Genomic DNA, 27,784 nt, shown 5'->3' with positions numbered 1-27,784 from the left:
CACGTTTCAAAAGGAACAACTTTTGCACATGGACTTTTCACAGTTTTATTTCTCATTCGGAAAGCAGCTTCCAAGTGATTGCAGACAAGCCAGTTTTTCCTTGCAAACTGTGGGTGACCATAGCAACCTGCTAGCAACCAAAACAATTTTCCTAGACCACTCTCTAGGCCTGTTTGCCAGGGGCCTTACATACTGAGATCTTTTTAAATTTATATATAAAAACTTTGAAAAGGACCACAAAGGTCATATTTAATCACCTGCATTGGGGTTATGCAAACAACTGAATGTCACTGCCATCCACAAAGCCATGCCCTTAACACTGTGTATGCCTTTACAGGTTGAGAGTTTTCAATTAAACGGAAATAGATTATGATTAACTGTATTTTGTTTAGACAGTTAGTTGTCTCCTTCTGATACAGTACTTTGTTTCAGGGTAATGTGAAGCACAGGTGTACTCATGGCAGCAATGGTACGTCTTCACTAGAAATCTTAGCAGACTAAGCTCGCCCAGAGGAAGCATGGTAGCCTACTGAGGCTGATTTCAATAGCATAAATCATTCTTGATAGATAGATAGCTTTGGCGCAGGGTAGTCATTTTCAGTGCAAGAATTTAAGACACATGATTGTTCTGGTGCTAACTTTCCTCCTCCACCACCTTATACTCTTATGATTATGATCAATTATCCACTTATAATTAGAGCTCGGCAGTAACTCAGCTCACGGGTTCTGACACTTTATGTAAAAGCCTGTAATAATGTTGTCAGTCAGATTTCACATAGTTCACACTTTCAGGCAGGTTTCCCATGGAAATCTTTTCATGCTTGAGAGTTTTGTGATAGTAACTTATATGATGTGTCCGGTTTTATAAAGGAAAATGTTTCCTTGTTTTAAATCAACAGGGCTGTCTTATGCATTGATGTTTTAATGAGCTGACGGGTAGAAAAGAATAAAGATGTGAATGACCTTTTAATCAGTATTGTGAGAAGAGTGGGACAGCCCATGAGGAAAAACGTCAATATGGTGAAAAGGAGGCACTTTGAACAGAATACATGGTACACTATGACTAATTCAGGTTAGGGCTGGATTTTAAGGATTCTTAGTTTAACAAATGGCGTACACACAAACAGTTTAAGAAAATCAGTATTTCACCTGTTCATGGAAATACTGTGTATGCAGTCAACACGGAAGTTTCTGTTTGTCTCATCGCTCTCTCTATCTCTCTCTTTCTGTTTGACTCTCTCTCTGACCCCATTCAACTCCAGTTCGAGAAATAGAGCAAAGCAAACTGTCTGAAGAGCCACTTCCTGTTGTGTACTTAAGATCCCTGTCATGTGATAGAGTCAGTTGAGGCGGGTGCATGAGGCCACTGTGGGGAGGGAATATGGTGGCACTGCTGATGTTGCTGATGTGAAAGCGACCCCCCCTCATCACTCCTCCAGCACCACCCCCACCCGACTACAACCCTGATTGTGTAAAGTGTCGACTCAGCCATTGTGTCAGAGCCCCCACGCTCCCCTCCCACCCACATCCCCACCCGACTCATGCACAATCACAGCACACACATGCACGTGCATAGTGGCAGCATACAGTGCAAGATACAGACTCACAGTGTCCTATAGAGACACACACACACACACACACACACACACACACACACACACACACACACACACACACACACACACACACACACACACACACACACCTAAAGCCTGTACATTTTTGTCAGGCTGTTCGGTGGGCAAGAAGGTCAAGTGTTTATCACCACAGTGAGCTTTGAGGTCCAAGAAAGGTTAGGAAGCTGCTTTTTGAATAGGGTATGCATACATACTATGGTATGTATATGAATACATGTTTATGAATACATACAAAACTAATGGCAGAATCTGAACTTTGATTTTAGTGCTCAATAGCAATGATTACTCTTGGAATTTATATTAGAGCATATTATACTTGCTAAACTTGTAAACATTGCTATTATGAGCATGGAACTGCATTCATGATAAAGTATTCATACCAAAGTGCTAACTGTAGGTTGATAGTAACTGTAATAGTTCTATTATGAAACCTCAAAAGGAAGATTTTGCAGCTGCTTTTTTAAAATGTTCTGCTGTAAAAAGTGACAAGATTAGTCCATCATTTCAAAGTGTGACTTGAAATGAGAGCTATGGATGAGTCATTTGGCTCATTGTGTCTTTTTCTCACCAGTGCTGTCAGTGACTGCTGACTTTATCTGTTGGGAGTCTATGTACAAAACAAGTCCAAGCTGTGCAGCTTTACATGCCTTTGGAGGTACAATTCAGGGACACGCATGAATGGTTATGAAGCAGATTTAACACACAGACACTTATACGTTAGAGCTACATCATAGTAAAAGGTGCAAAGACATCTGATAAGCATATACATCTATGGCCGTGTACACAGCCACTACAGTGGCTCGTTGAGGTGGATTTAGAAAACTAAAAGGCTTCTTGAAATGATGCGCTGTAGCTGAACTAACATGCCTTTCTCATTTTTATTCACAGGTGGATGGTACACGTGCGGGTCACCACTTAAAGAACGCTCGCCGTTTGGCAGTACAATGAAGACCAGAAGAGTAGCGAATGGCCTCCTCTGAGGCAGACACCTTCAGACATGCCACTCCACCGACACAATGACATGAAACTGAGTGAAACTTTCACATTATTCTGACAAAGAGATTGTTTAAATCTCAGTTATTATATGCCGACCTTTTCGACTCTGAGAAAGCAAATGACAAGTAGCTGTTTGTGATTTGAGTCACCGAGGATGGCTATATTGCGTGGCATCCAGTGACCGGACTTGAGCTGCTATATTGGTAGCCTGATCGAATGATTGAAGGCAGATAGTGTTTTCAACTTGCCAACAAAGACATCTCTAGATGTACAGCTGCAGATAGCAGTAGTTATAAATACTGTTTGAGCTTATGAGAGGCCACCTAGACAGGGTAGTTTAATTCATACCATGAATCCCAGAGACAGTGTGGACGTAATGGAGACTCAGGCAGGAGGTCAGAAGGAGAAGTTGAGCATAGACAAAGCCAACCCTAAAAATGAGATGGAGGCCGAGGACGACAAAACTCCTGGGAGTTACGACTGCAACATCTGTGGACGCAGCTTTCCTTTCCTTAGCTCTTTGTCGCAGCATATGAGACGCCACACGGGTGCACGCCCTTACAAATGCCCCTACTGTGACCACAGAGCCTCGCAGAAGGGCAACCTCAAAGTCCACATTCGCAGTCACAAGCTGGGCACGCTGTCTAGCCACCACTCCAATGAGGATGAAGAGGGTGCTGCTGAGGAGGAGGAGATGAGGGTTTCAGAGGGTCTCGATGGAGGCACCAGCCCAACCAAGAGCAGCTCTGCCTGTAACCGGATGATAAATGGGGATGGTGGTGAGGAAACCCGTAGGAAAGTCCCTGTGAGGAGCATGAAAAGGGAAAAGTCCGTCACTGAGCAGCGGCCTTACTGTTGCCGTTTGTGCGGCTACGAGGCCCAGCGGGAAGACCAGCTCCTCAGCCACATTGAGAAGGTCCACATAACAGCAGACACAGAAGAGGAGACCGCTGTCAAGGAGGAGGCTGCGACCGAAGCTGACGTCATCCAGCCCCAGAGTGACGGGACCTTCCCTTGTGAGACTTGTGGTCAGGTGTTCTCCCAATCCTGGTTCTTGAAGTCACATATGAAGAAACACGCGGGGATCCTGGATCACTGCTGTCGCATCTGTGGGAGACGTTTCCGCGAAGCGTGGTTTCTCAAATCTCACATGAAAACACACAACACCAAATCTAGGTCACGGTCAAAAGCAGAGTCAACTGAGCATCCAGCCACCATCAATGATGTAGCCCAGGATCCTGATATTGTTACCGGCTCCGTTACTTCTGTCTACCAAATGTGCTCCAAATGTGGAAACCTGTTTCACAACAGAGAGAGCCTAAGAGCCCACGATAAAGTTCACAGTCTCGGCTATAGCAGGAAGTCCCCGAGCCAAGGGAGGCCCAATGACGATGAGGACTCCCCAGCAGCTAAGAAACGTTTCCTTGACTACTTAAACCTCCAGCCTTTTGAGGGAAAGAACCAGGATGAAGAGGAGGAAAGTAAGGAAAAGATGATGGGTCAAAGAATCCCAGAGCTAGATCCAGTTTGCAGCTACCAGGCCTGGCAATTAGCCACTAAAGGAAGGGTTGTGGAGCCAGTGGAGTCTAGTTACAAGGCCTCATGCGGGGCAGGAAGTATCGGAGAGGAAGCCCTAGCCGGTGCTGCTGTGGTTTTTGAGAAGGAGAGCAGCCGTTATGTCCTGCAAGGTCAAGTGAAACGCAGTTCGGGCAGACGCAGCAGCTCCGGTTTGGGAAGCCACACCTCTTCAGGGGACCGGACACCAGACAGCCTCAGTGATTCCGAGTACCGGCCTTCGTCTCGTCAGGACAGAAGGCGCCCATCCCAGTCGCAAGCTTCTTCCTCCAAGTCCAACGAGTGCTTCGAGTGCGGCAAGGTGTTCCGCAGCCGTCACCAGATGATCGTCCACCAGCGGGTTCACAGGAAGGATGGAGGCAGGGCCTCTGTTGGAGACAAGGAAAGAAGCACAAGAGATGAGCGATGGGGCTCCACCAGCGACCCAGAATCAGGCTCTCCCAGCTGGCCCAGCACCCCGGGGTATGGAGATTCTCCACCAGCTTCCACCCTTGGAGACCAGGCCTCAGAGATGGGTACTGCAAACTCTGGAGAGCTTTCGGGTTAGTAAACAGTATTTTCCATTGGCCTAATCTTGTTTTATTCCCTTTTTATTTGTTTGAAATAACCCTCTTCCATTATAGACGCCACATAATATATAATATATAATATAAGCAAAGAGCTGAGGATTAATTAATGTGATGATAAGGAGTCTAGTTAAATAAGCTATGACCAACAATTCTATCAAAATATAATGTGAAACATAAGTGTAAAACCATATCTTGAAGGATTTTAGGCTCAGGAGTGATTGTAGTGCTTTTAAAGCCTTGCAGTAAATATCTGCTGATGAAATGTGCTTTGTGAAGTTGCAGCTTCTCAGCTCATCAGTCTTTATAGAGTGGGAAGTAGAGCCACCATGTGGCAAAACGTCCAAGTTACATATTTGTGCACGGCACTCCATAAAAACAGAGTGCTGCTCATAGATGCCATTTAATATGGTCAATAAACTTTAACAGTTGCCGGAAAGTCAGTTTACAACAGTGCTATTATTATGTAAACAATGAACGGTTAGCAGTTAAATGAGAGTTTGTGCCTTTCAGCAGCATGTCAGCAGAGCAGAGGACATTTTTGGAATGCCTATCATTTTTTTCCACCTCCACAACCAATAAACACTGCTAAGCAAAGAAAAAAAAGGAGAAGAAGAAGAAAGGACACCCATAATCATGGGTTAAAAATGCTAAAGGAAGAATTCCTGCGTTACAGCTCTCTGCTGTTTATCTTTCAAACTTCAGGTTTCTGTCTGCATAGCTACGGGACGGCGGATAGCATAGAACTGTTGTGATTGTTTCTTTTCCTCCCTGCTAGTACAGAAATGCAAAAATAGCAGCAGCATTTCTTCAGGCCTGATCGAGCTGTGCGCTATTTCAGGTCTTCCTGTCTCAGGAAACTCCCCTCACCTCCCTCCCACTTATATGTGTGTGAATATGATTTTTTTTCTCTCTCTGATTTGTGTCTTAGCCATGAACACATGTTTGCTTGCTTCCCTTAACACGCTGGTATTGTTTATTATATAATAACAAATTATTAGCATTACTGGGAACATCAAAAAGTCATTGAAGGCCGGCTCGGCTTTTTTTTTTTATAGTTGTGCAGCACTGTGAGGAATTCACTCTCTAAAAAGAACAATCTGACACTGCGCTTGACTGTGTGAGATTGTTTTAGAGTTATACTAGAAATGCCTAAAATCTCTTTTAAACATTTAAAAAATATTTTTACTGTGAAATGTGTGTACAACAGTGATGCAAAATTATAGTTTAGTGTGCACATTGCTTCATCGAGGGAAGGGCAAAGGTCAAATGAAGGTAGCAAACACGGCTGAATCCCCCGTTCCAATATCCGAGCAGTGCTATCTAGCTTAGATAACGTCTGTTCATAAGAGATCACTGTCACTGAGGTCAGGTTGGATTTTAGACACAGAGGGTGTCAGGATCAGGCTGTTGAGACATTTAATTAACATTTATCGATGAAAACGTATTCAGGATTCAACGATGAACTAATTTGTTTTATTCTCAAGCAGCAAAAGATTTTATTTATCTGGCCATCCATCCTTTTCCTCGTTACCTTTCTTCCTCGTCTGCCTGCTGACTCTTTTCTAATCTCTAAGGTTACCTCCTGTGACACTTCCACTGTCACTCATCCACTCTTCTTACCACTGAGCCAGCCAAGCCGCCTGATGTTTGAGGGATTGGTTATTTATAGCGTCACTTTCCAGTGAGGGGCCATACAGGCTGAGAGGACGCTCCTTTCGAGCCACCACACTATTTGTGAAAATGTTAATTTTGTTTTAAAAATTTGTGTTTACTAATACACATATATTGTGTACTCCACCCTTTATATCATGACCCCACACCACTGGTTATTAACTGAATAATAAAAGTACTGGTTTGGTAACAAGAAAACATCAGTTGTTCCACTCTAACTGGTAGTCCACCCTGTCCCAAGCTTTACCTTTGGCAGGGTCCTGGGCTGTGAGCGCTGGCCAACGTTGCCAACAGGAAGCCAAATGAAAAACAGATGGCAGATTGCTGGTGCTGTAAAAACGGAGGAGGGATTATGGAGAATACAATAATGTGCTACTTAGAGTATCTGATGTATTTTATCATACATGTGCGATTACCCTGCCTCTGGCAGTCTTTCATACTGAAAAAGTCTAATTTTAGGATTGTTCTTCCTCACATATATATATTTTTTTATTTAAAACCTTTTCACATCCAAATATTGCTGCTCATTCTACATCTATTACTAGAGTTTACATTCAGTTTGATATCATTATTAATGATCTCTGTTCCTGTTGAAAATTTGGACACTTACGGAAATAGTTATCCAGTCATAACAATGACATTCACTGTTAGAAACCTGTCACAACTGCCACCTTGTGGGGAGTTTATAGAACTGCACCTGCATGACTTAGCAGCATTGGCTCAGTACATTTAACACATGCAATGTAAAGCAGTGCCAGCATAAGAGCGTGCCAGTAAATAAACCAGTTTTACAGCCCTGTAACACTCCTCATTTGTTTATATGTCAATAAGGAGTTTATTGAACTCTATGGCAATGTTTGATGCTATGTTGTAACTATTTCAATCCATATGGACTATAAAACAGCCCAGCAGTTGCCAAGGAAATGTACATCTCTCTGAAATAATATTCAAATATTTATACATAACCTTCACATGAGTCTTGCATGGTCACAGAGTATTACTGAACAAATACCAAATCTTATAAATAGCTAATCAAATGTTAAAATGTAATTATGTTTTGTTTTCTGCTATTGTGTATATTCTTGCAATAGTAGATATAATTGTTTTATTTTAGTATGCATGAAATAAAAAGAGAGGCTTTGGAAGGACTGATCAATACTGCTCCCTGGTGGACATTTACCAAAACTACATCTAGATGAACCAACATGAATGTGAAAGTAATGATCCCTGGGTTGACTATTAAGTCTATTAAACTATAATCAATATGACTTCCTTTGTAGCCACTGACCTTTTTGTTGTTGTTGCTTTTCCCTACAGATGAGAAGCCTTACATCTGCAGCATGTGTGACTTTGTCGCCACAGATTCACAGGCCTATTTAACTCATGTCCGTGTCCAACATCCACCTGCCTCCAAAGATAGATCCAGCACCATTCCCAGTCCCAGCTCGGACAGAGGAACTCCCAGCAGTAATACCAAACTTAAGAAAGCGCTTCTTCAGGGAGTAAACAACTCTACATCCCCTCCTGGCTACCGTTCAGCTCAGTCCACTGCACTTGATCCCAGCGTAGCACCTTTGGATCTATGTGTCAGGGCTGAGGGCATCAGGGGTATAGCCTCTTTAGCCTTGGACAAGAAAAGCCTCCCTAGCCACAAGTGCTCCTTCTGCTCTCACTCCACCCGCTACCCCGAGGTGCTCTGGATGCACCAGACTGTGGCTCACCGCATTAATGGCAATAGTTCCAATCTGGCTCCTAAATGGGCTCTTAAAACCAACTCGAAAGGCTCCAAGGACAGTTCGTTATCCTCCAGAAGACGCACAGGACCTCCACCTGTCCTGGAAGGGAAGGAGTGTCAGCCTCTCCCTTCACTGACGCGTACCCAGCGCACACGGCCTCCGGCGTGCTCTAGTGAGACTCTAAAAAAGAGCAAGCCAGCCAGTTATTCAGCCACACCATCATCATCTTCTGCCCCCTGCACCTCATCCTCAAGGGGCCCCTCTTCTAGCTTGGGCACCCAAGCTGGGAGAGTCGCAGCACGGCCAGGCAGCAGCAACATCAGACCCACGGAGGACCACACTCATCAGTCACGCTTCAGACCCAAAGTGGAAGTGTACCCACGGGGAAGCTCGCTGTCATCCTCCAGCTCCTTGGAGAAGAACACTGGCACCCCTTCACGCCCCTCAGCCCCAACTGCTGGCTCCGCTACATCTTCCAGAGCTGACCGCTACTTGTTGCCCCAAGAGGGACTGGGTTTCATGCTGTCTAGCAAACACGGCCTAGCAGAGTACAGTCGAGCTAGGGGCACCCCTCATCAGCAGCTTCCTAACCCTCACAGCCAGGTTCGGGCTAATGCTACGAGGCCCAGCACCATTACCCATAGTTCAACTGCAGGACACAACTTTGGTGCCTTGCAGGCGCAGGGTGGCGCTCTTCAGAATTCCTCCTCTCCCTCCTCATCCTCTTCTTCATTACCTTCAGAGGCTCGCGGGGAGGTAAAGCAGGAGCCGATTACAGAGACACCAGAGACGCCAAGTGACGTCCTCGGCTTCCTCAAAAACTACAGCCCTCATGAATTTGCTACCCTGTACCACCGCTGGGGTGCAGCCAATGCCCTCATGGATCCTACTGGTAGGCATCAATTTATTTATTTTTATGGCTGATTTACTTTTGTTTGTGAAAATTAGCAGTGGCGTAGTCCAAGTTGTGTTTTATTGTATTTTTATAATGCCAAACATTGGAAAAAAAGCTGCACTGCAGAAAGTCCCTCATCATAAGCTCACATCCAAAATGCCCAGAGGGCCTTGGCTTTGCCAAATGTCAGGAGTATGTAGAGGAGTATTTTCCAGTGACTGAGCAACTTGTTTTTTCAGCTGATATGAGTAGAAGTGATTAAACCTGACAAGCTAAAGAAGAAAAAGACACCAGCAGCCCCAAACATCCAAACTTGTAGAGCAGGCACACATATTTCTCTTTATCTCACACACTTGGCACTCCATCTGGGAGAAAGTGATCGACAGGCAAACAGACACACACACACACGCCGCTCCAGACTGATGAGATTTTTAATAACGATGGGATCCATTAAACGAGCGCACATGTGTGCTCGCATGTTTGTGAGGCATAATGGAAGTCTTTATCTGAGGCAGCATGTGTGTCCATATGTGCCTGAAATTTTTAGATGGAAAAGGAACGTGTGTGTGTGTCTGTGTAGCCTCTATTTATTTATTTTTTTGTAATCGTGAAAGACGTGAGAGAACCTTTGCTACTCTCAGGTCTGCGAGGCATGCCTACTCTCCAGCTCCACTCTCCCAGAAAGCTGTCACAAACTGTTTAGGTCACGGCTCTGCCTGACGAGAGACTCGCACAGATGCGAATGGAGGGAGGAAAAACAGAGAGAGGGAACAGAAGAGGCAAAGAGAGAGATGAGACAGAATAATTACCCCACCAGCTGCTTTGGAAATGGTCATTACCGAACATCCGTATTATTTGCCCATTTTCAGTTGTGTCTCTGAGGTCAAGTGGGGCTGTGTGGAGCCAGGGGTCAAAGACAACAGCCCCAGAGCAGACGCATGACATCGCTGTCACCCGTCCAGGCGCATATCGTCACGATCTGCCTTAGCCCTTTGAGTCACATGCGATAAAGTGACCTTTTTTGAGCAACTGAGTCTTTCTCCCTTTCTCTCTGTAATATGTGTACGAGTGTGCGCGTGTCTGCTTGTGTTTTCCGTCCAGCTCTGTCTTGTCTTTCATTAGTGCGTCAGTGAGAAGGGCTGGCGGCCCAGAGTAGAAGTAGAGTATCCAGAGGCCAGCAGTCGGGCTGCCAGAGACACTCTCTGTCACCTCTTCCGCATCCCTGTCCTCCTTGTTCCCGCAGCTGCCCCCCCTACATCCCTCCCTCTCTGCCTACACACATACACAAATGTACCAGAGTACTGGGCACTTCCCAGGTATATGCCAGGCCTTAAGCTTATGGTGTTTACGCGTCCTCAGTGAAAGCACCCCTGAATCTCCAGGCCTCTTTTCTGTCAGCGAGAGAGGTCAAAGGCAAGCACGCATGTGTGTTGTCATTAAGTAGACCATCCTTAAATGTCTCTCGTCCTCGTCCTGCCCCTACATTTACATGCAACGCAGGGGGGAAAAGAAAAATCCAGCACGAGTGACGTGTCTTTGCTGCATAGCTGTCGAAATTATGAACACAGAGCAGGTTTCTTTATGGTGAATTCCTGCTCTTTTTAACCACTTTTTAGTATGCATTCCATCTGGTTTACAAAGCACAGGCGGGCTTCTTGTCCCCTTAACAATTAATTTCCTGGTGGCGTTTTTCTTATACTGCCTCGTTATAGCTTCAGAGCTCTCATTAGATGTGGCGAGATAAAAGTTGATTGATTTTCCCGCGCTTTCCCTTTGTTGTAAATCAATTTTAAAGTAAAATCCATGTAGCGTTAAAGGCGTCGGTGAGTTCTCTGTTTCATTTTGTTTACCTAAAGGTTTCGCAGATTCTTCTCGCAGGATGTGTGCAAAAGTAGCATTGCAAACTTTTCCGGCAGAATAAAATCTACAAGTTCATCCTGTTGACCCGCATTAAGCTGGCATGGCAAATTGACGGTTTTTGTGTAAATGCTTAGTTATTAAAAATAACTGCGTAAAAGCAGGACCTAACAAAAAGGCCGAAGCCCGGGAGTCTCCGTTTAGTCATGTGCCATCAAAGAAGACTGTGATTTATGATCCTGTGTTATCAACAAGTTGATATCTTTTTGCTATTTAAGGACATTAACATGTAAAGGTGAGCGGTGCATGTAATGTCGCAGTTGTTGCATTATTATGTGTGTGTGTCTAAATGATGCCAGTGTGTGCCACAGCCCGTGCTTCACTTTCCTCCCTTGGCCCAAACACGCATATATACAACTCTTATAACTCATACACATGCCAACACACACATGCGCACACACACACCTGACATGTGACACACGGGCAGCGGAGCGGGCACATCACAGCCGGGGCGTTTTAATTGCCTGTAATTTATGCGGTGTGTGTGCGCGCTTTGTGTGTCTGGCTGTCAGCCTCTGAGATGATGCTGTGTGACAGCTGCAGTCCAGCCCCTGGAGCTAGCCGCTCATAATGACACATTAGACATACTAATGATGCCTGCGCGAGTCCACTACTGATGCTACCTACCTCCACCGCTCCAGCCAGGCTCTGCGCTTTATGTACACCCACTCACTTTCTGCCTGAATCCGACCTTTACGTCTTTAGTCAAGCTGTGGAAAAACTGCCACGTGAAAATGTCTACTTGTTTGAAATAATATGACTCTGATGTTCACTTTTGACCCCTTTTAATAAAAAAAATCCTAAAATATAAAGACTATGCAATATTTTTTGTTCCCTAATAGTCCATTTTCTTACACTGACATCTGATATCTGTTCTTTTTAAATATATGTATATATATGTTGTTGTTTTATCTCTGTTCTAAGAATCAAAAGTTCAAATTCACTGCATTTGGCCTCCTCTAAATGGCTTGCAGTGGTTTTGACCTCTGGAATTTGCAGAGCCACCATTTAATCCTGTGTTTCCTCCCTCACGTGTTTGTGTGTGCGCAGGGATGCTGAGGTCTCTCATGCGGCAGGGACAGTATTTCTGCAATGAGTGTGGGAAGAGTTTCAGCCAGCCCAGCCACCTGCGAACTCATATGAGATCCCATACAGGTAGATACAGCCATTACGCACTGAAACCCCCCCCCAAACAAAAGCAAGTACATATTTGTCACACACATGCTGGATCTTATGTAGAAGTGTCTAAGCCTTGGGTTAAAATTGTCTTCACTTTTTTTGAGGTGGATTTCACAACATTTGCTTGTCACAAAAAAAAGAAACAATGAAAAAAAAAAAATCTAACAAATGCACATTTGACTGTGACAAAAGGCCATTCATATGAACTAAGTATAGTGAAATCCTATGACTGCAGTAGGGCTGCAAATGTGCTAATTGATAGTAAAAATGACAGATTAGATGCTTATTTGCAGCAGTATTGACACCAACGCGGCCATCTTCGCCTCCTCAAATTGACACAACTTCACTAGCGATTGGAATAATTGGCGTTCACAATACTAAACAACAGTGAAGCTCTCATTTTAACAACACTGAAGTGTTAAAACATTTATAATAAATATTAATCTGGCCAGTGCACACCTTAACGTTACCTATTAGCAATAACCCAACAGCAGCATTAGCCGTCTGTTGGGTTATCATTAAGGCCTATGGCCGATGATAAAATGATAATATTAATGTGTGAGTTACCCAACAAATGTTATCACTCCTGCCTGTCTGTAATATTAATAGATAGTGACAGGATAACACAATTATTTGTGTCTAAAAAGTCTTAAAATCCCAGACTGAAGCTGATAAAGTCTACAGAGAAGCAGTGACAGCCTACAGTGCCAAATCTATTTGATTAACAGTGGTTCCAAAACATTGCCTTTTTTTGCATTACCTCATACAGTCCTAAAATATTCATCACATATACACACCATTTTGTTACTGTAGTTTTCTATGTCAGTACTGAGTGTGAAAATCTAGTATCGTGACAACCCTAGACTGCAGTAAGCAAAATTTACAATACATACAATACATTTTTATTACAATGTAACAGAAAATGTGATTGTTTTCTCTAAAATCTAAAAAATCCCAAGCTTATAACAAATGTAATATCATTTAAACCACTGAGCACAGCTATATTAATTATTTTTAAGATATTAAATAAAGCTCCGGATCTCGAAACCCTAAACCAAAGATTATTGTTTGAAAAGTTCTGGCAGTAAGTTCTCTACTATGACTTTCTAAAGTTATACAGAGCAACTCAAAGAGGATAAATGGTATAGTAGTCAAGGTGCAAAAACATCAGTCACAGAAACCATTAAATTATCCAAAATGCAAAAGATATGAAATAAGGGGGGGAACGAGGGAAGGAAGTCCAGAGCTCTACTTTAACATGTACAACTTTATTTAGCTACTTGCTATTCCCGCACTCTTAGATGTTCCCAGTTTCTAGCCCCTCTCTCACCAGTCACTCATTCCTGTACCACCTGTGCGCACACAGATCTATCCACCCAGAAACGCCGACATGAGATATAGAGGATATATGCACAGGGATTCACATTCCCAACAATATTTCATCATCAGGCTCCCCGTACGTCCGCTCCGTCCCGGCATCCTGCAAAATAAATCAAAACAGATCTTTTTGTTCAGTTGAGTGTGACAACCGGTCTGTGAGTCCTTCCCCGCCCTGGGCTGGGCAGCTGTCTCTATTTTTTAAACTGAAACATGATTTGCTCCGGATACTGACCTGTGACAAATTGTATACATTATTAATTACATGTCAATTAGAGAGATGGAATTGTGCATTCTAATGAAGCAGAACAGCATTTGTCCACACCAGCCTCACGAATCCATTTGCATGCCATTCACTAAACAGCTTGATTCAGACACTCCGGCTCTTCCTCTACTTTCACTTATTCCCTCTCCTTTTCATTCCCCTCCTTTCTTTCCCTTTCATTTCCTTTCCTAGATCCTTTGTCTTCTTTCTCACTTCAGTAATTTTCCTTTTTGTTTCCACATCTTGTCACCTTTACAGTCTTTTTATCTCCTCCGTCTGTCTCATTTTGCCTTTCTCCTTATCCCTGTTTTTCCTTTATCCATTGACTCCCCCACTCTCCTCCCCCCCTCCCCTCACTTTCTTTCCCTCTCCTCCTTTTCCCTTTCTCTCTTTCTTTTTAATTTTCACTTTTATTTTTTGTCCTCACATACCCTCTTCTCCTTGGCTGCCTGATTTCCTGCCTCCTCCTCCTCCTCCTCCTCTTCTTCTTCTCCTTTCCCTCTCCTGTCCTGTCATGTCCATCAGCCGGGCCAGCGGTGATCACAGTAGACAGTGAGATAAGTAGCTTCTTTATAGAGAGTGTGAATGATATGTGGCACAGCCAGTGATTCTAAGTGACAGAGGCCAAATGGTAAGTGATGCAGAGCTCAGCTTCCCTCCAAGCTCTATTGTAAACACACACACACACACACACACACACACACACACACACACACACACACACACACAGATGCCCATGCACAGGCTCTGAAAACACTCACAGGGGCTGTAATTAATGTTGTCACCGACAGTTGTCTTCAGCATGGACGTGCACACGCACAGAAAAGGCCAGCCACCCCGAGGCCTCTATTAACATGCGTCATATTAAATCACCGACTCGCCTCCACCAGATTCCATCACCATCATCACCACCACCACCACCACCATCATCGTCATCATCATCATCATCACCATCATCACTGCCAGCTCCCCTCTATTAACAAGGGTGCTGGTGGCAGAATGCTTTTTGTTTGTGTGGTGGTGGTAGACCAAAAAAAAAAAATGCTTGTGTGGATCTGGTAGAGCGTTTAACCAAATCCTCCCTCCCCTTCCTTCCTCCTCCTCCTCTTCCTCTCCCCCCCCCACCCACCCAATCCTCCTTCTCCCCCCACAGTTGGGTTTGATTTTAACGGACTCCACAGAGGTACTGACGCTCACACCACCGCTTCTGAAGCTCCCAAACAAGTATGTGGCACAATGGCTAATCACTGGGCTCGCTCATCGCTCCCGCATGTTTCTGAATGTTACTGTCTCACCTCTGCATGTGCGTGTCTGTGTCAGTCACTCAGCTTCACAGCCTTTGTGTGTGTGTGTGTGTGTGTGTGTGTGTTTTTTTGTTCATGTTTAACATTCACATGTGGCGCCCTCTGCACATGGCATTAACACCTGGCATTCTCACATGCTGCTGGATCACACCTGACGTAAGAGTGTGTATTCACAGTTGTCTCATTGACGAGCTTCACTTTTGCTTTGAAAACAATGAGGTTTGCGCCATTACACTAAAAGGCTGGGATACTTCAAACTAACGCCTGATTTAGACGTCTACGGGAAAACTACGGCGTAACCGGATGTGCATCTACCGAGAAATGTAACTACACATGAGATCGAAAGAGCCCGCAGTGACTGAATGACGTGGAAGGCTACTGCATAGGGTTAAAAAGGATTTCCAGTTACATTGTAAGTTACAACGTAGATTCCCCCGCAGTTATCTAAATCAGGCGGAAGCATTATTGGTTAAAGAACAGCGCATGCTTTTTACTTGTCATGAGATGCATTTTTTCCTCCCACATTGTCATTACAAATATCACATCCCCCTTTTTCCTCATCACACTGGAAAGGCTATGCAGGCTCTGATCTCACACATTCAAACATATACAGTTAAATCTGCATCCATGTGTAGAGGGTGAATAGCTCTGCCTGGCATTTTGGCTAACTGTACCCATACTTTGACACTTCTTTCAGTTACAAATTGACATAACGAAAAATTCAACCTATAACCAGTTCATAAATGCTTTATGAAGAAATGCCTTTTTGAAATCCCAGTTGATTAGTTAATGAATTAACTCACTGAACATAGCTTAGTAGATAAAATGAGTGAAATTGTTCACATCATCAAACTGAAGTGATGCTATTTTGTGTTTCCAGGTTTCTTTTTCTTTTTTTTGTTGTTAAATATTGAATTTAGGTGTTTTCCTGTATGCATTTGAACTCAAAGGGCAGTTGCTGCTTTGCTGCAGTGCAATTTCACTGCACATTAGACAGTTTCACATGGGCTCGTCAGTGTGTTGCAACTGCAAAATGACAGCATGTAGATTCTAATGTACAAAATCGCTTCATTTGCTATAATTCAAACTTTATAAATCTTTAAGCAGCTAGAATTCAGGAAAGCGATGATTCCTAGAAATATCTGTTGGCAGGTATTTTGAGCATAAACGAATCATTCAAATGACAATTCCAACAAAAACACCAAAACCATCTGTTATCATGTCAGCAGATGTAACTTTACTGCTTTTATTCATCCTGATTTCCTAACTGACACTGCAAACTAACTGATGCTGTTAACTGCAGTTAACAGCGGTAACATGGCAGTTTTTGTCGAGAGATTGAGAGATTGAGATCGTACACATGGCGAGAGGACAGCAAAAAGCTTGGGGTTGCATAGAAACGAATAAATCTTAAATGCGATTATACTCAAATATTCAAAGACTGTATATAAAAATGCGATAATGCCTTAATCCTGCATTTCTGTTAATGGCCAGCAGAGGGCAACTCTTGCGGTTGCAAAAAAGAAGTGAAATTGTATAAAACTCAGTGAGAAAATGTCCATATTTCTGACTTGTTTTATGATTCCAGTTAACATTTTTCTGAAGACTCAACAGTCTGAATCACTAGTTTCAAGACTCATTTAATACAGGTCAATATTAACGTTGTAAATTATGGTCAGATTTATATCGAGTTGAATAAAAAACAATATAGTGGGGAATGCATCTGCAGTACCATCAGATTTACAGTGAAAGCCACTCGTTGCTTCTTGTATCTGGTCTCAAAAATCACTTCAAAAAGGGTGTCAACAAACCACTGGGCAACATCCCAGTATCTCCTACTTTCACCTTTCACATACAGTGTATTATAACATCTTTGTTTATGAGCAGGTGTAAATACAACAAGAACCCAGAGGATTGTGTGGAAATGAAACTGAACACAAGTAATTAACAAACTTTACAAATTGCAGAAACGATGAGTAAGGATCGGGGTCAGTGGGAACATTGGGCTAAAGCTGCTCTGCTCTGCTTTGACATTCAGAGAGACCTGGGCTGTACAGGCAGCACGTCCATCATAATTAATCATGCATATCACACACGCCCATGTGAACTCAGACTTAAGGCACACACACTATGAGTGATGGGAGCGGGCGCTGCAGAGGGGTCCAATTAAATGTAGTGTTGACGCTGCTTTACGGTGACGATAACCTTTAGTATAATGTAGTGCACCGGTCCCGTCAGTGATGTTTTCCCTCGCAGGACGGTGTCGCGGAGGTTTTCGCTTTTGCTTCCCCCACACGTCTCACCCTCGCCGTCTTTGCAGCTGTTTTTTGGGTTTTTTGGGGGGGGGGATTTCGGTGTGATTAATTATACTTTTTTGTTTTTTATCTCTCTCGCTTTCTGTCTTACACCAGCCCCCGCCCCCCTTCCTTTTCTCACCGTTGCGTTTCTGATGATGTATGATAACAGCTATATTTCCCTGTTTCTTCTTCTGGGAGAAGGGGTGCGGGAGGGGCGCGGGGAGTCATTTGTTTTCCCGCTTTGATATTCTTCCATTTATCAAAATGATAATTAGGTGCAATTAAATGGCACGCTCATTTGTTTTGTTCAGGTGTGCGTTGCTTATTTTTATTTATTTTTTTTGTTTTTTCAGAAGTGTCTGTGCCATTGTAGGTCATTCTAATTAGAAGGGAGAGTATAGGGTGCGCACAGAGTGTGTTTGAGAGGGGGTGTGTTTGTGTAGGGGGCCGCTGGGTGGCCCAGGTGATTGAGAGAAACGCATGGAGACAAAAGTGGGACTCTTCAGACAGGGGGATGTGTGGCACTCTTCTCCAGATGGCAGGAAAGGGTGAGGACTCCATCTGGGTCAGGATAGAGAACTTTTTAAGTGAAAATAGATGTAAAGAAATAAATAAATAAATATAAAGACTTCACTTAACCTACAGAGTGTTTCTGTACTTCTAGCTGAATGCCACCATGTGTCTTTGCTTATGTTTGCTTGTGTTCTCTTGCCTCCTCCCCTTCTTTTTCCATTCCCAGTGCAGCAAGCCTCATCTATGCTTTGCATCATTTTTGTCCCGTATATTTAAACATCCCTGTCCTCTCTAAATTCTGTGTACGGTGTCACCTCTGGCCGCCATATGACCTTTCAACTTTGTGTGTGTTCCTCAGGGGAAAGGCCATTCTGTTGCCAACTCTGCCCATACCGAGCCTCTCAGAAAGGGAACCTAAAGACACATGTCCAGAGTGTCCACCATATGCCTTTTGACAACAGCCAGTACCAAGACAGGAGGAGCTTGTTACTGAGCCATGGGGAGCGAGGAGGACCGGCTGCCAAACACCCACCAAACCCACAACAGCAACAATAAACGCCTTCAGCTGATCTGATCACAACCTGGACCAGCTTCTCACACAATCCCAAAGCTCTGTCACCGTTCCTGAAATTCACAGATCTAGACACAAGAACCTACGACTAAAAGTTCACTTTTTGAGCCTTTCCTCTTCACCGTCACCCTTTAATGATGTAGAATTTTCTGCATTGAAGGTTATTGTAGTTTTTTGTTGTTTTTCACTGTAAAAAAGCGTGTTCAAGTTGTGCTAGAAAATTTCAAAATCACGAAGACGGCCCAGAGCAGAAAAAGTCTTTTTAATAGAAATGACGTCTGATGGAAATCTGCTTTAAGAAGCTGCGTGGGTCAGGTGTGCACACCTCTCACCACAGAAGAAGTGAAGAGTGAAGTTTCTCTTTGGCAGGAAGGCTGGACTTACCAACATTCAGTCTTTTGCTTCATTGGGTCTTCTTTATCACGAAGGTTGGTGTGTGACCTGTAAATGATTTCTGATCACGGGAGCCCTGAAAATTCGATGAGTTGCCTCTTGCTGCCATTTTTGGAGGTACCAACAAGTAAAGTTGCCGCCAGCTCCTTTACAGGAGAAGGAAAGTAAATAAGGAGAGAAACTGAACTCAGATGCAACTGCTGGCCTAGTGATCGAGGACTGTGGCATTGCATGGCTGCTGTAGATGCCCCCACAAACCTTTTCTTTTTTTTTGTTCTTTTAAGCTTTATTGTACGTGAGATTTTGTGCGTTTCTCAGGACACTGACCATCAACACACAGCAGGAGAAGAAAGACGAGAAGCTCTACGGTTCATCGACAACCAGCTGGCACATAGCAAGTTTGTCTCCTCTGGGCTCTGACTCAGAAGACTTGCATCTTTCTGTCAGCGTGTGTGTGTGTGCGCGTGTGTGTGTGCGTGTTTAGGTGTGCTAAACTCACTCCCCTTCAGTCGACAGTGTAATGGTGGGAGTGCGGTGACCATTCTAGAGCTAGTGATTAGAAAGAGAGAGAAAGATGGAGAGAGGTAGGATCAGAAAGGGACAAAAAAGAGAGAACAGTAATGGAGGTGTATGCTCATAAAAAAGGCAATATAAATGAGGATACCATTTTTATGGCCCTTCAATTATTGTCCATTTAAGAGGAAGGGACTGAGTGGAGTTTTCCTCAGTAACTCGTTCGTATTAGAGTGTCACCATCTCAGACTATTTGGGCTTTAAATGAGGCGGACTCCACTAAAGCAGGAAGAAAGTGGCAGGAAGAAGTCGGCTCCAGATTGCAAAGAAAAATACGCTGCTGATCATGTTAGGGAGAAGAAATGCATCCTAAGATTTTCCATTGCTAAAGAGCAGTTCTGAACTTTTGACCGCGCTGTCTCTTAAAAATGTCCATTTCATGATGTCATCTTATGCCGGACTTAGAAAGCATAAATCTTTTGCCTTACATAAACGGTAATGGCTGAAAATTTATGCTGTCTGTTTTCTATCTGGAATCCACCATGATGCTTTTATTTAAAAAAATAAATAAATCTTGTGCCCAAGAACCCAGCATGAGCATGTCACCAGCAACAAACAGTCATACAGAGAAATGACACAAAATTACCGGACGCCTGTCGATTAAACGTTTTCAATTGAATGATAGTCCTTAGCTTAATGAGTCAACTTCAGTTTTTTTTAATATATTTTTTGAGAGGAAATGGTTTGAGTTGCAAGACTGTTAAAGGAGTTACATAGGTAACGATGGGCTACATTTCACAAGAATCCAAAACTGTGATAAGGAGCCTTGTAAATACCTCATGCACGAAGCACGCTGGTATTAACACTGCAGCCAGGCCCCTAATTCCATCTTTTACTCTCTTGTTGATCCAAAACAGATAGGCAGGCTGAATACCATCTAAGGTCCCCATTATACCCGTCACCCGGCGCCTTACGAACGGCAGAGTTAGCACCAAATTGACATCGCATCCACTGTCACTGTTTTAACGATATGTTGGCACAGAAGCTCAGAGATTATACAGAGAGATTTTTCAAATGTCTGAAAAGATAAGACTTAAAAATAAAGAAAACAAAAACAGCTATTTCTTTGCATCATCTCCTATTTGTGCTGTAGTTGAGCTACTGGCTGACACCTATTCAGCGGGTACATGCACTGTAACAGCAAGGTGTGTGATGGCACAGCATGCCAAGCGACCAACTCGACGTCTACGATGGGGCCTTAATAACCGCAGAAAGCAGCAGTGCAAGTGCTGCATTCTTTTTTTATTTTCTTTGCAAAGTCACAGTTTCAAAAATTTGTTCAGATGTTCAAAATCACGACTAGTCCTGCCGTTTCTTCCTGTCCCCGGCCAGTCTTAGTGGACAGACGTGACCGTGATGTTGATCTTCTCGTGTTAGGATTTAAAGCTGTGCCTTTAATGGTTTTATTTAAAAGATAAAGTGGGCACATAATGAAACGTATCCACCATCCTGTAGAACAGCGTGTTTATTGGACCGACAATGCAGAGCTGATTAGGTTACCAGAACATTTAAGCAGGCTAATGCAGACTAACATCCCCCGGGCTGTCAGTCTGATTCTTTGAATGGTGATGTGAAGCTTTGCATTCGAGGGGGTCAGAGAAAGAGTAGCCAGAGGTGAGGAGGTCAGCCTATCAGAGAGTTCATGAGTAAATACACAAGGTGGAGACACTGAATTGTAGAGCTGTCACAGCCTTAACACAGGTGTGTGTGTGAGTGTGTGTGTGTGTGTGTGTGTGCATTTCAAACCTCTTTATACTGTATTAGAGGTTGACTAAACTTCCCGTGTACTACAGCCTCCGTCTTGATGCTTTCTATATTATCCTACCTCCTCTGTAATGAAAGCATGCTAACATTTATTGGCTGATTTCAAGCAGGGCTGTTTGTTTTACTTGTCCTTCACCCTTAAAATAGCCCCCAGGATTGAATACGCCATGCCCAGCATGTTAGGGAAGAGGAGAAGTAAAGCGAAGCAGCTCAAGACTCTGAAGAAGAGTAAAGCAGTCGGTTTCTCTGATTCAAAATTCACACCAGTTGTAGATGACGGAGCTTACAGAGTACTGTATTTTCCATCTATTTTGAGACCTCAGTAGTTTTTACGCAAATGGGTGATGAAACGGTTGTTATGCCATTGGGTTGTTTAGTTATGCATACAATATCGTGTGCTTGAATCGGACTAACAATGCACAAAGGTGTATGTTGAAGGTGTGGTTAGTGAAAATACTTGAAATGGATTCTCTAGCCTTTGAGGTAGGGTAGTACTAATACCAATGTTGTACAGAAGTCCCTTTAAAATGAATTCCTCAGCTATGAATTTGTACTCCGAAGTGTGACTTAGAAAAACTATGAAGCAGGAGTAAGTGTAATATAAAGTGTATATCTCTAATCTCTTAAACTCTTACCAAACCCTTTATATACAGCGGTAGAAACCAAATGGCATTACTTAGTGCACTTAGACTAGGTTAGTGCTTTAACCATTCTTATTTTGTCCAGTTCTAGCTAAGGTTTCTTTGAGAATGTCTTTTTAACGGTGCCGGCTAACACACTTCAGCGCAATTTCTGGTTTAGACATTTTGTTTCTTTTTTTGGGCCTTTTATTTTGTTACAATGATTCTATAGATATGAATGCAAAATGATTTGTTCTGTGACGGCTGTGTGGTACAGCTTTTTAGCTACGTTTCCTCAAGGGAGGTTTGATAATGCTAGGCGCAGCAGTGCTTATTTTTTCATAAAGATGTAAAAGTGTGTTTTTAGTCTATTTGCTAAACTGTAGGATTTGTTGAGTAGCTAGTCATGGTTTGCCCTCCCAGAGGGGCTGGCAGGTGTTGTTTCTTTTTTCTCTTTGGTTGGGTTTTTATCATGCCTCTTAAGTTGTATTATTTGTGTCCGTATTCATATTTTTTTTAATTTGTTATGAACTCGATGATTAATTTACCTTAGAAGACATTATTATTCCAAATGTATTTGGTTGATATCTGTATTTATTATCACTTCAAAACAGGATAAGAGGACAGAAGCAGACAGGAGTGTTTGTTTTAATTTGATTTTTCCGGGTTGTTTTTATACTGTGTAGTTTTCAAGCCAGCAAGCCGATGTGAAAGCTCTACCTCGTCTGAGCCATTCTCAGTTCTGTTATACTTTTGTACATCATTTCAAAAAGATGTAATGTCATGTCCACAATAAAGACACACAAAATGGCACCTGTTGGCACCGTTTTATCTTTTTTTTCACTTGTTTGTTTTAAATTTACCTCAGCCAGCGTGACTGAACGAGTCCAAGTTTAGATGAAAAAGCTTCACACGTTCACGGTTTTTAAGATTTCATTTTTCTCGGTTACTTAAGCCGCCTGTGTGTGAATTTCACCTAGAACCATGCAGCCCGTTGTCTCTGAATACTGACGGTAACATTTTGTGTTTGTTCGTTTTCCATCACACAAATTATTCTTATCACGGTCACTCCTGTCACTGTCAGCTATCGACTAGAATTTGAGCATGTTGTCAACAGTAACGCAGCATCACGATGTACATCATGATGTGGTGAAGAACAGCTTGCTGCCATAAATTGCTTTTCCACAAGCTAAACAGTCAGATGAGAATCAGAGGGGATATGTAGACTCAGAACATTGAGATCTTCAAGCTCAACAGTTACGCTCATCTCAACTACACACCTAATCACTTGTTTAGTGATCGTATATCAGCTCTGTTTCTGGGTGTCAAACCTGAGGTCTGGTTGCACAAGACTCCAATCTGATCCACCAGACGGCTTAGGAAAATATGAATGAGGACATAAATTTTATACTTTTAACTGTATTTTTGTAAGTTTTGCAGCTTTTCTTACTAATAAAAGACCTCCCCTGATTGTAATTAGTAATAAGTAATCGATAAACAATTAATTAATTGAATAACATAGTTTTCTCACTATCTACTGTAGATATGTATCATTTTTATAGTGCGCGAAAAAGAAAAAAACATTTTCTGTCAATCAATGCATTTTTTTTTTCCATTTTACTTTTACAGGACAGTCTGCACTGAGTGTAGAGAACTTTTTCTTTAATTTCACACATTTATTTCCTAAGTTAAACTTCTTTACACTAATGGAAAGAGAAGTTTAACTGGTCCGGTACACTTAAGATCAAAGTGGGCTGTATATGGCCTACAGTCGCTGGTCTACAGTGTTGTTTGAAGCCATTGCAATACTTTCGTCTTATTTTATTTATTAGAAACAAGTCGCCCCCGGTATCTTCAGCTTTTTGTTCACACAACTCATGTGTTCCTCACAAGTTTTTGAAGCCTCACAGTGCACTCTATAGCCCAGGGGTTCATTATGTCGCGGACGCCAAATATTTGAAGGCTTTAGAAAATAATAGCTCTCCTTCAGTGTAGATGTTAAGCTTAGGAAGAAAATATTTTTTCATAGCGAGTAATCAGAAACACGCAGCAGCATATTCGTGACTAACCTCGTGTTGTGGATGGGCTCATCTCAGACGTTCCATCTGCTGAAGTTTCCTCCATTTATCGAGTCTTCTTCCTGCAACAGGCCTCTGTCCATCGGAGATGCTCAACATGAGCTCTACTTCCTCACCCTCATCCTATGTCTCCCCTGCGCTAACGTGTTTCTATTAGCCTAAATATAGCTCTGTAGTTTCCCACAAGTTAGCACATCATATGCCAGCTAGCCCCAGATCACTAATCCTCCAAATATTGCTGTTTTTTAGTTTTCATGTCCAAAGTTACAAAGAGGTTTGCATTTAAATTTTTACAAAATACTTCCGTCAGACTTCAGTATATCATTGTTAGGTGGAAACTAGGAAGCTAATGTCTTTACCAAACCTTGTCACTCATGGATATTTTCAATCCATGACTGTATTTTAAAAATGTCCACACTGGTCATGTATATGAACTGAAAGAGTGTGGACCGTTTTATAACTTACAGTGATGCCCTAGTGTTTGTTTGCTTTTATGAACCTGAGGAGCGTTTGGACCCAGAAATGGCTGATGACATGACAGGCAGATAAAGTTTGAAGACTGCATCCTGCAGGGCTCTTTGATGCTGTTGCATGATGTGTGCAGATCATTTATAGAGCAGATGCTACAAAATGACGCTTACACTATATCAATGAAAGTGACTACACTGGCTGTTTATGTGCAAGTATCAATTCTATATGTAAAATTAAACCAGCCTTCTGTTTTTTTAAATATATTTTACATGAGGTGTGTGTTAATTTTACACAGAATTTTTTCATGAAGTGTTTATATATTTTCAATCACCCTTACTTTTCTCATTTCAGAAAATGACTCTAGCATTTCTTTTGCCAACACCAGATGGTGGTTATTTAATAACTGCATATAGTTTACTGCAGATGTAAATGTTTAGTTGCCCGGGCTACATGAAAACTTAGCGTTTACAGGTAGCAAAGTGGTGTGGTGCTGGTTAGCACCACCACATCACAGCAAGAAGATCCTTGGTTCAAATCTACTATTTGCACGTTCTCTTCAGGTACTCTGGCTTCCCCCCACCGTCCAAAGACATGCATGTCAGGTTACTTAGAGACTTTGTTGGCCAAAGGTTTCAATCACTTTGGACAACTGGAAGATAATGGATGGGCAGTAAAGACCCTGAAACATATAGCTATAACACTTATGCATAACTAGTGTTCAGAATAAAAGCCTTTACAGCCTGGCACCAATTTAACTGGTCTGATGAATAGCTGGGTCTAATTACTCTGGATTATGTTGCTGCTTCATCATGATGTAGATGCTCCTTCAGATGTAATTGCACCATGACGACACATATGACATAACTGTAGACATCCTTACTCATGCTGTTTAATGTCATACGTGATAAAATCTCCAAATTTGCTACAGAAATTTGAATAAAACTCTTGTGCTGCTCGACTACAAATAAAGTCCAGTTTCTCTAACAGAACTATTTTGTTTCTGATTGAGCTCTGCATACGACTCTATTGCCTGCAGAAGAAAGTGAACGTGCCCATGCGTCGTGAAGATCAGGTGAAAACAGATCAGACCTGAGCCACCCTGCAAGCTGTTCCCTTTCATATCATATGACACGTTTGATGGATCGGGACTTTGATGTTCGTCTGGGCCCAGTTTCCACCTTGATGTCCATGTGTGGCCTTGCAGTTGAAGTCGAGCTGCCAAGCAACGGTGATGAGAAACCCGCACCCTTCAACTACGAAGGACCACCTAGGGATTGTTGCTACTTTGCCAGTCTCTTTCATGTTCGGAGTCTATGCGCACCATCTGTCTGCCGGTTTGAGTGACGGCTGAATGACGGGTTCCCTCTGAGAACATGGCACATAACGTTAATGCCAAGCAGGCCCGCGGGCTGAGAAAAGACTGCAGCTGCCCGTCACTCCTCACAACCTCATCAGTCACAGCGAAGGCAGACATGACGGCCCCGAGCTCCCTGAAAAACCTGTTCGCTGACATCTCTTCTTTCTGTCACACAGCAGAGAGAAGCTGACTGACTGAATGACTGACTGAGGTGGAAAATACGCCAAACGTCAGGCTGAGTCAGACTTGATGGATAGGTGTTTTGGTGAGCACAGTATAATGCGCTTCTTTATATCACATCTTTACGTGTCATAAAGGAAAAATGTTGTTCCGTTTCAAAGTCTTTGCTTTTACACAGGTATAACCACAAGGGTACATACAGATTTTAATCTTTTTTTTTAATGCATGTTTATGCATTTATATGTCAGTTTTTAGCTGATATTATGAGTTTATTACAGTTATTTTAGGTTGAAGGTGTTTCACAAGATGAGAAGTTGAGCCAAAAATAAGTGGCGCCCCACGTAACACCTGAGGAATTGGTAAGCCTTGAAAATGATGCTGCTTTGGATTGTTACTAGAAGAACCTGATAATATGAAAAGTAGTGCAAATTTTGGTAATAATCTGAATCTTAAATGGGATCAGTATTGCTGATGCCAGTGCCGGTACTTTTAACTTAGAAAGGCAGCTATGTAGGTGAGATCATTGTGTCATGGCTTATGAGATGAATCACAAAGCAGGAACTCCAGCAACACTTGAGGGAAGATGAACAACTTTAATGATTGACCGACGCGTTTCGGCTTGTGGCCTTCATCAGGCCACAAGCCGATGAAGGCCACAAGCCAAAACGCGTCGGTCAATCAATTAAGTTTAACATCCAGGCATCCATGAAAACAGAATTTATTAAATTTAACGGAGTTAGAATTTAGCAGGAAGTTAGCTCGCTAGTTTCCACCTAAACATGATATAGCATGTTCTGACTGACAGATTTCTGAAAAAATTTAAACGTACAGCTCTGCTCTCACTTCCAACATAAACAAAGACAGAAAACTAAACAGCAGTGACATTTGTAGGGTTACTGAAGTTGGGCTAGCTGGTATATAATGATGTGCTACATGACTGCTAGCAACACAGCTATGTTAGCATAACATAAACACAGTAGGGGTGTCCAAATTCATAGGCTGCATCCCCCTGAGGTCCCGGCCTTCGCGGTCTACGTGGGCTGGGTCCTCAGGAGGCGGGGTAGGCCTGAAGTGAGCGACTGTGAAATTGGACGGTCTAGCTTTCAGATTCGCGTCACCAGCTGTCTCGGTGGAGTTTAATAAACTCAGCCGTCTGCTCCTTGCTATCTAAAATATAACAGGACACTGGTGTAAATTCTCGATCATCTCACACTTCAGTTTAATCAGTTTTCCGTTTGACGTTTATTCATCTGTGTGAAAACTTTATAACTTTAATCTCAGCCAAACCGATTTATTCACAAACAAGTAAAACACTGAAAAAAAGCCAAACAATAACATTTTAAGTTATCTAAGTGACTTATATTTATCATGTTTAACCTGAGAAGCGAAAGATCGGTGGGGGTTTGAAAACGATGTGGCAGGAGTTTGCTGTTCTCACCGGCTCTAGTGAGCCTTAAACCCTGGCTAGCTATCGAGCTGGTGGGAAACGTCTCCGAAAACGTCGGAACAGTTTTGCAAATATGTGATGTCTTGATAAACCGAACAGATATTTAAAGTTTACACAGCTACATTCTTGCCTTAAAATATGTTAAAGGCTTATTTTGTGACCCAGAGAGAGTAATAAGAGTAATATTAAAACTTAGTGGCGGCCGCCATTGTTGGAAAGTGGAATTGGCTTTGCCGCGCTATGAATTCTGGGATATGGTGGGCCACAAAGGATACACCTGACCCATCCTTCAAATCTGGGGAAAAGGAGGACGCATTTGTCGACCGCATTTGGAGGAGTCTACGAATCTGGACAGCCTTCGTCTCGGCGCTGTGACGTAATCGGCCTACAAATGCGGCC

At 42.8% G+C, this 27,784-nt stretch overlaps 1 protein-coding gene across 8 annotated transcripts in view; it reads left to right on the top strand.

Moving 5' to 3' along the window:
- LOC100701904 (zinc finger protein 516) overlaps nucleotides 1-22,665 on the top strand; it is a 48,556-nt gene extending 25,891 nt beyond the window's left edge. For 7 of the 8 annotated variants that reach the window (XM_025911439.1, XM_025911440.1, XM_003443635.5 and 4 more), the window contains 4 exons: nucleotides 2,526-4,750; nucleotides 7,766-9,076; nucleotides 12,047-12,151; nucleotides 18,290-22,665. In XM_025911439.1, coding sequence (XP_025767224.1) covers nucleotides 2,983-4,750; nucleotides 7,766-9,076; nucleotides 12,047-12,151; nucleotides 18,290-18,486 — 3,381 coding nt within the window. In that variant the 5' untranslated portion in view covers nucleotides 2,526-2,982 and the 3' untranslated portion in view covers nucleotides 18,487-22,665. Of the gene's footprint in view, nucleotides 1-2,525; nucleotides 4,751-7,765; nucleotides 9,077-12,046; nucleotides 12,152-14,970; nucleotides 15,042-18,289 lie in introns of all 8 variants that reach the window. The other variant, XM_025911442.1, reaches the window with a different exon arrangement.
- Nucleotides 22,666-27,784: the final 5,119 nt, after the last annotated feature.

The sequence above is a fragment of the Oreochromis niloticus genome, linkage group LG11, assembly GCF_001858045.2.
Source record: "Oreochromis niloticus isolate F11D_XX linkage group LG11, O_niloticus_UMD_NMBU, whole genome shotgun sequence".
In the NCBI taxonomy this organism is placed as follows: domain Eukaryota; kingdom Metazoa; phylum Chordata; class Actinopteri; order Cichliformes; family Cichlidae; genus Oreochromis; species Oreochromis niloticus.
Note: the sequence above shows the minus strand (reverse complement) of the source record. Positions and strands in the feature narration are given on the sequence as shown.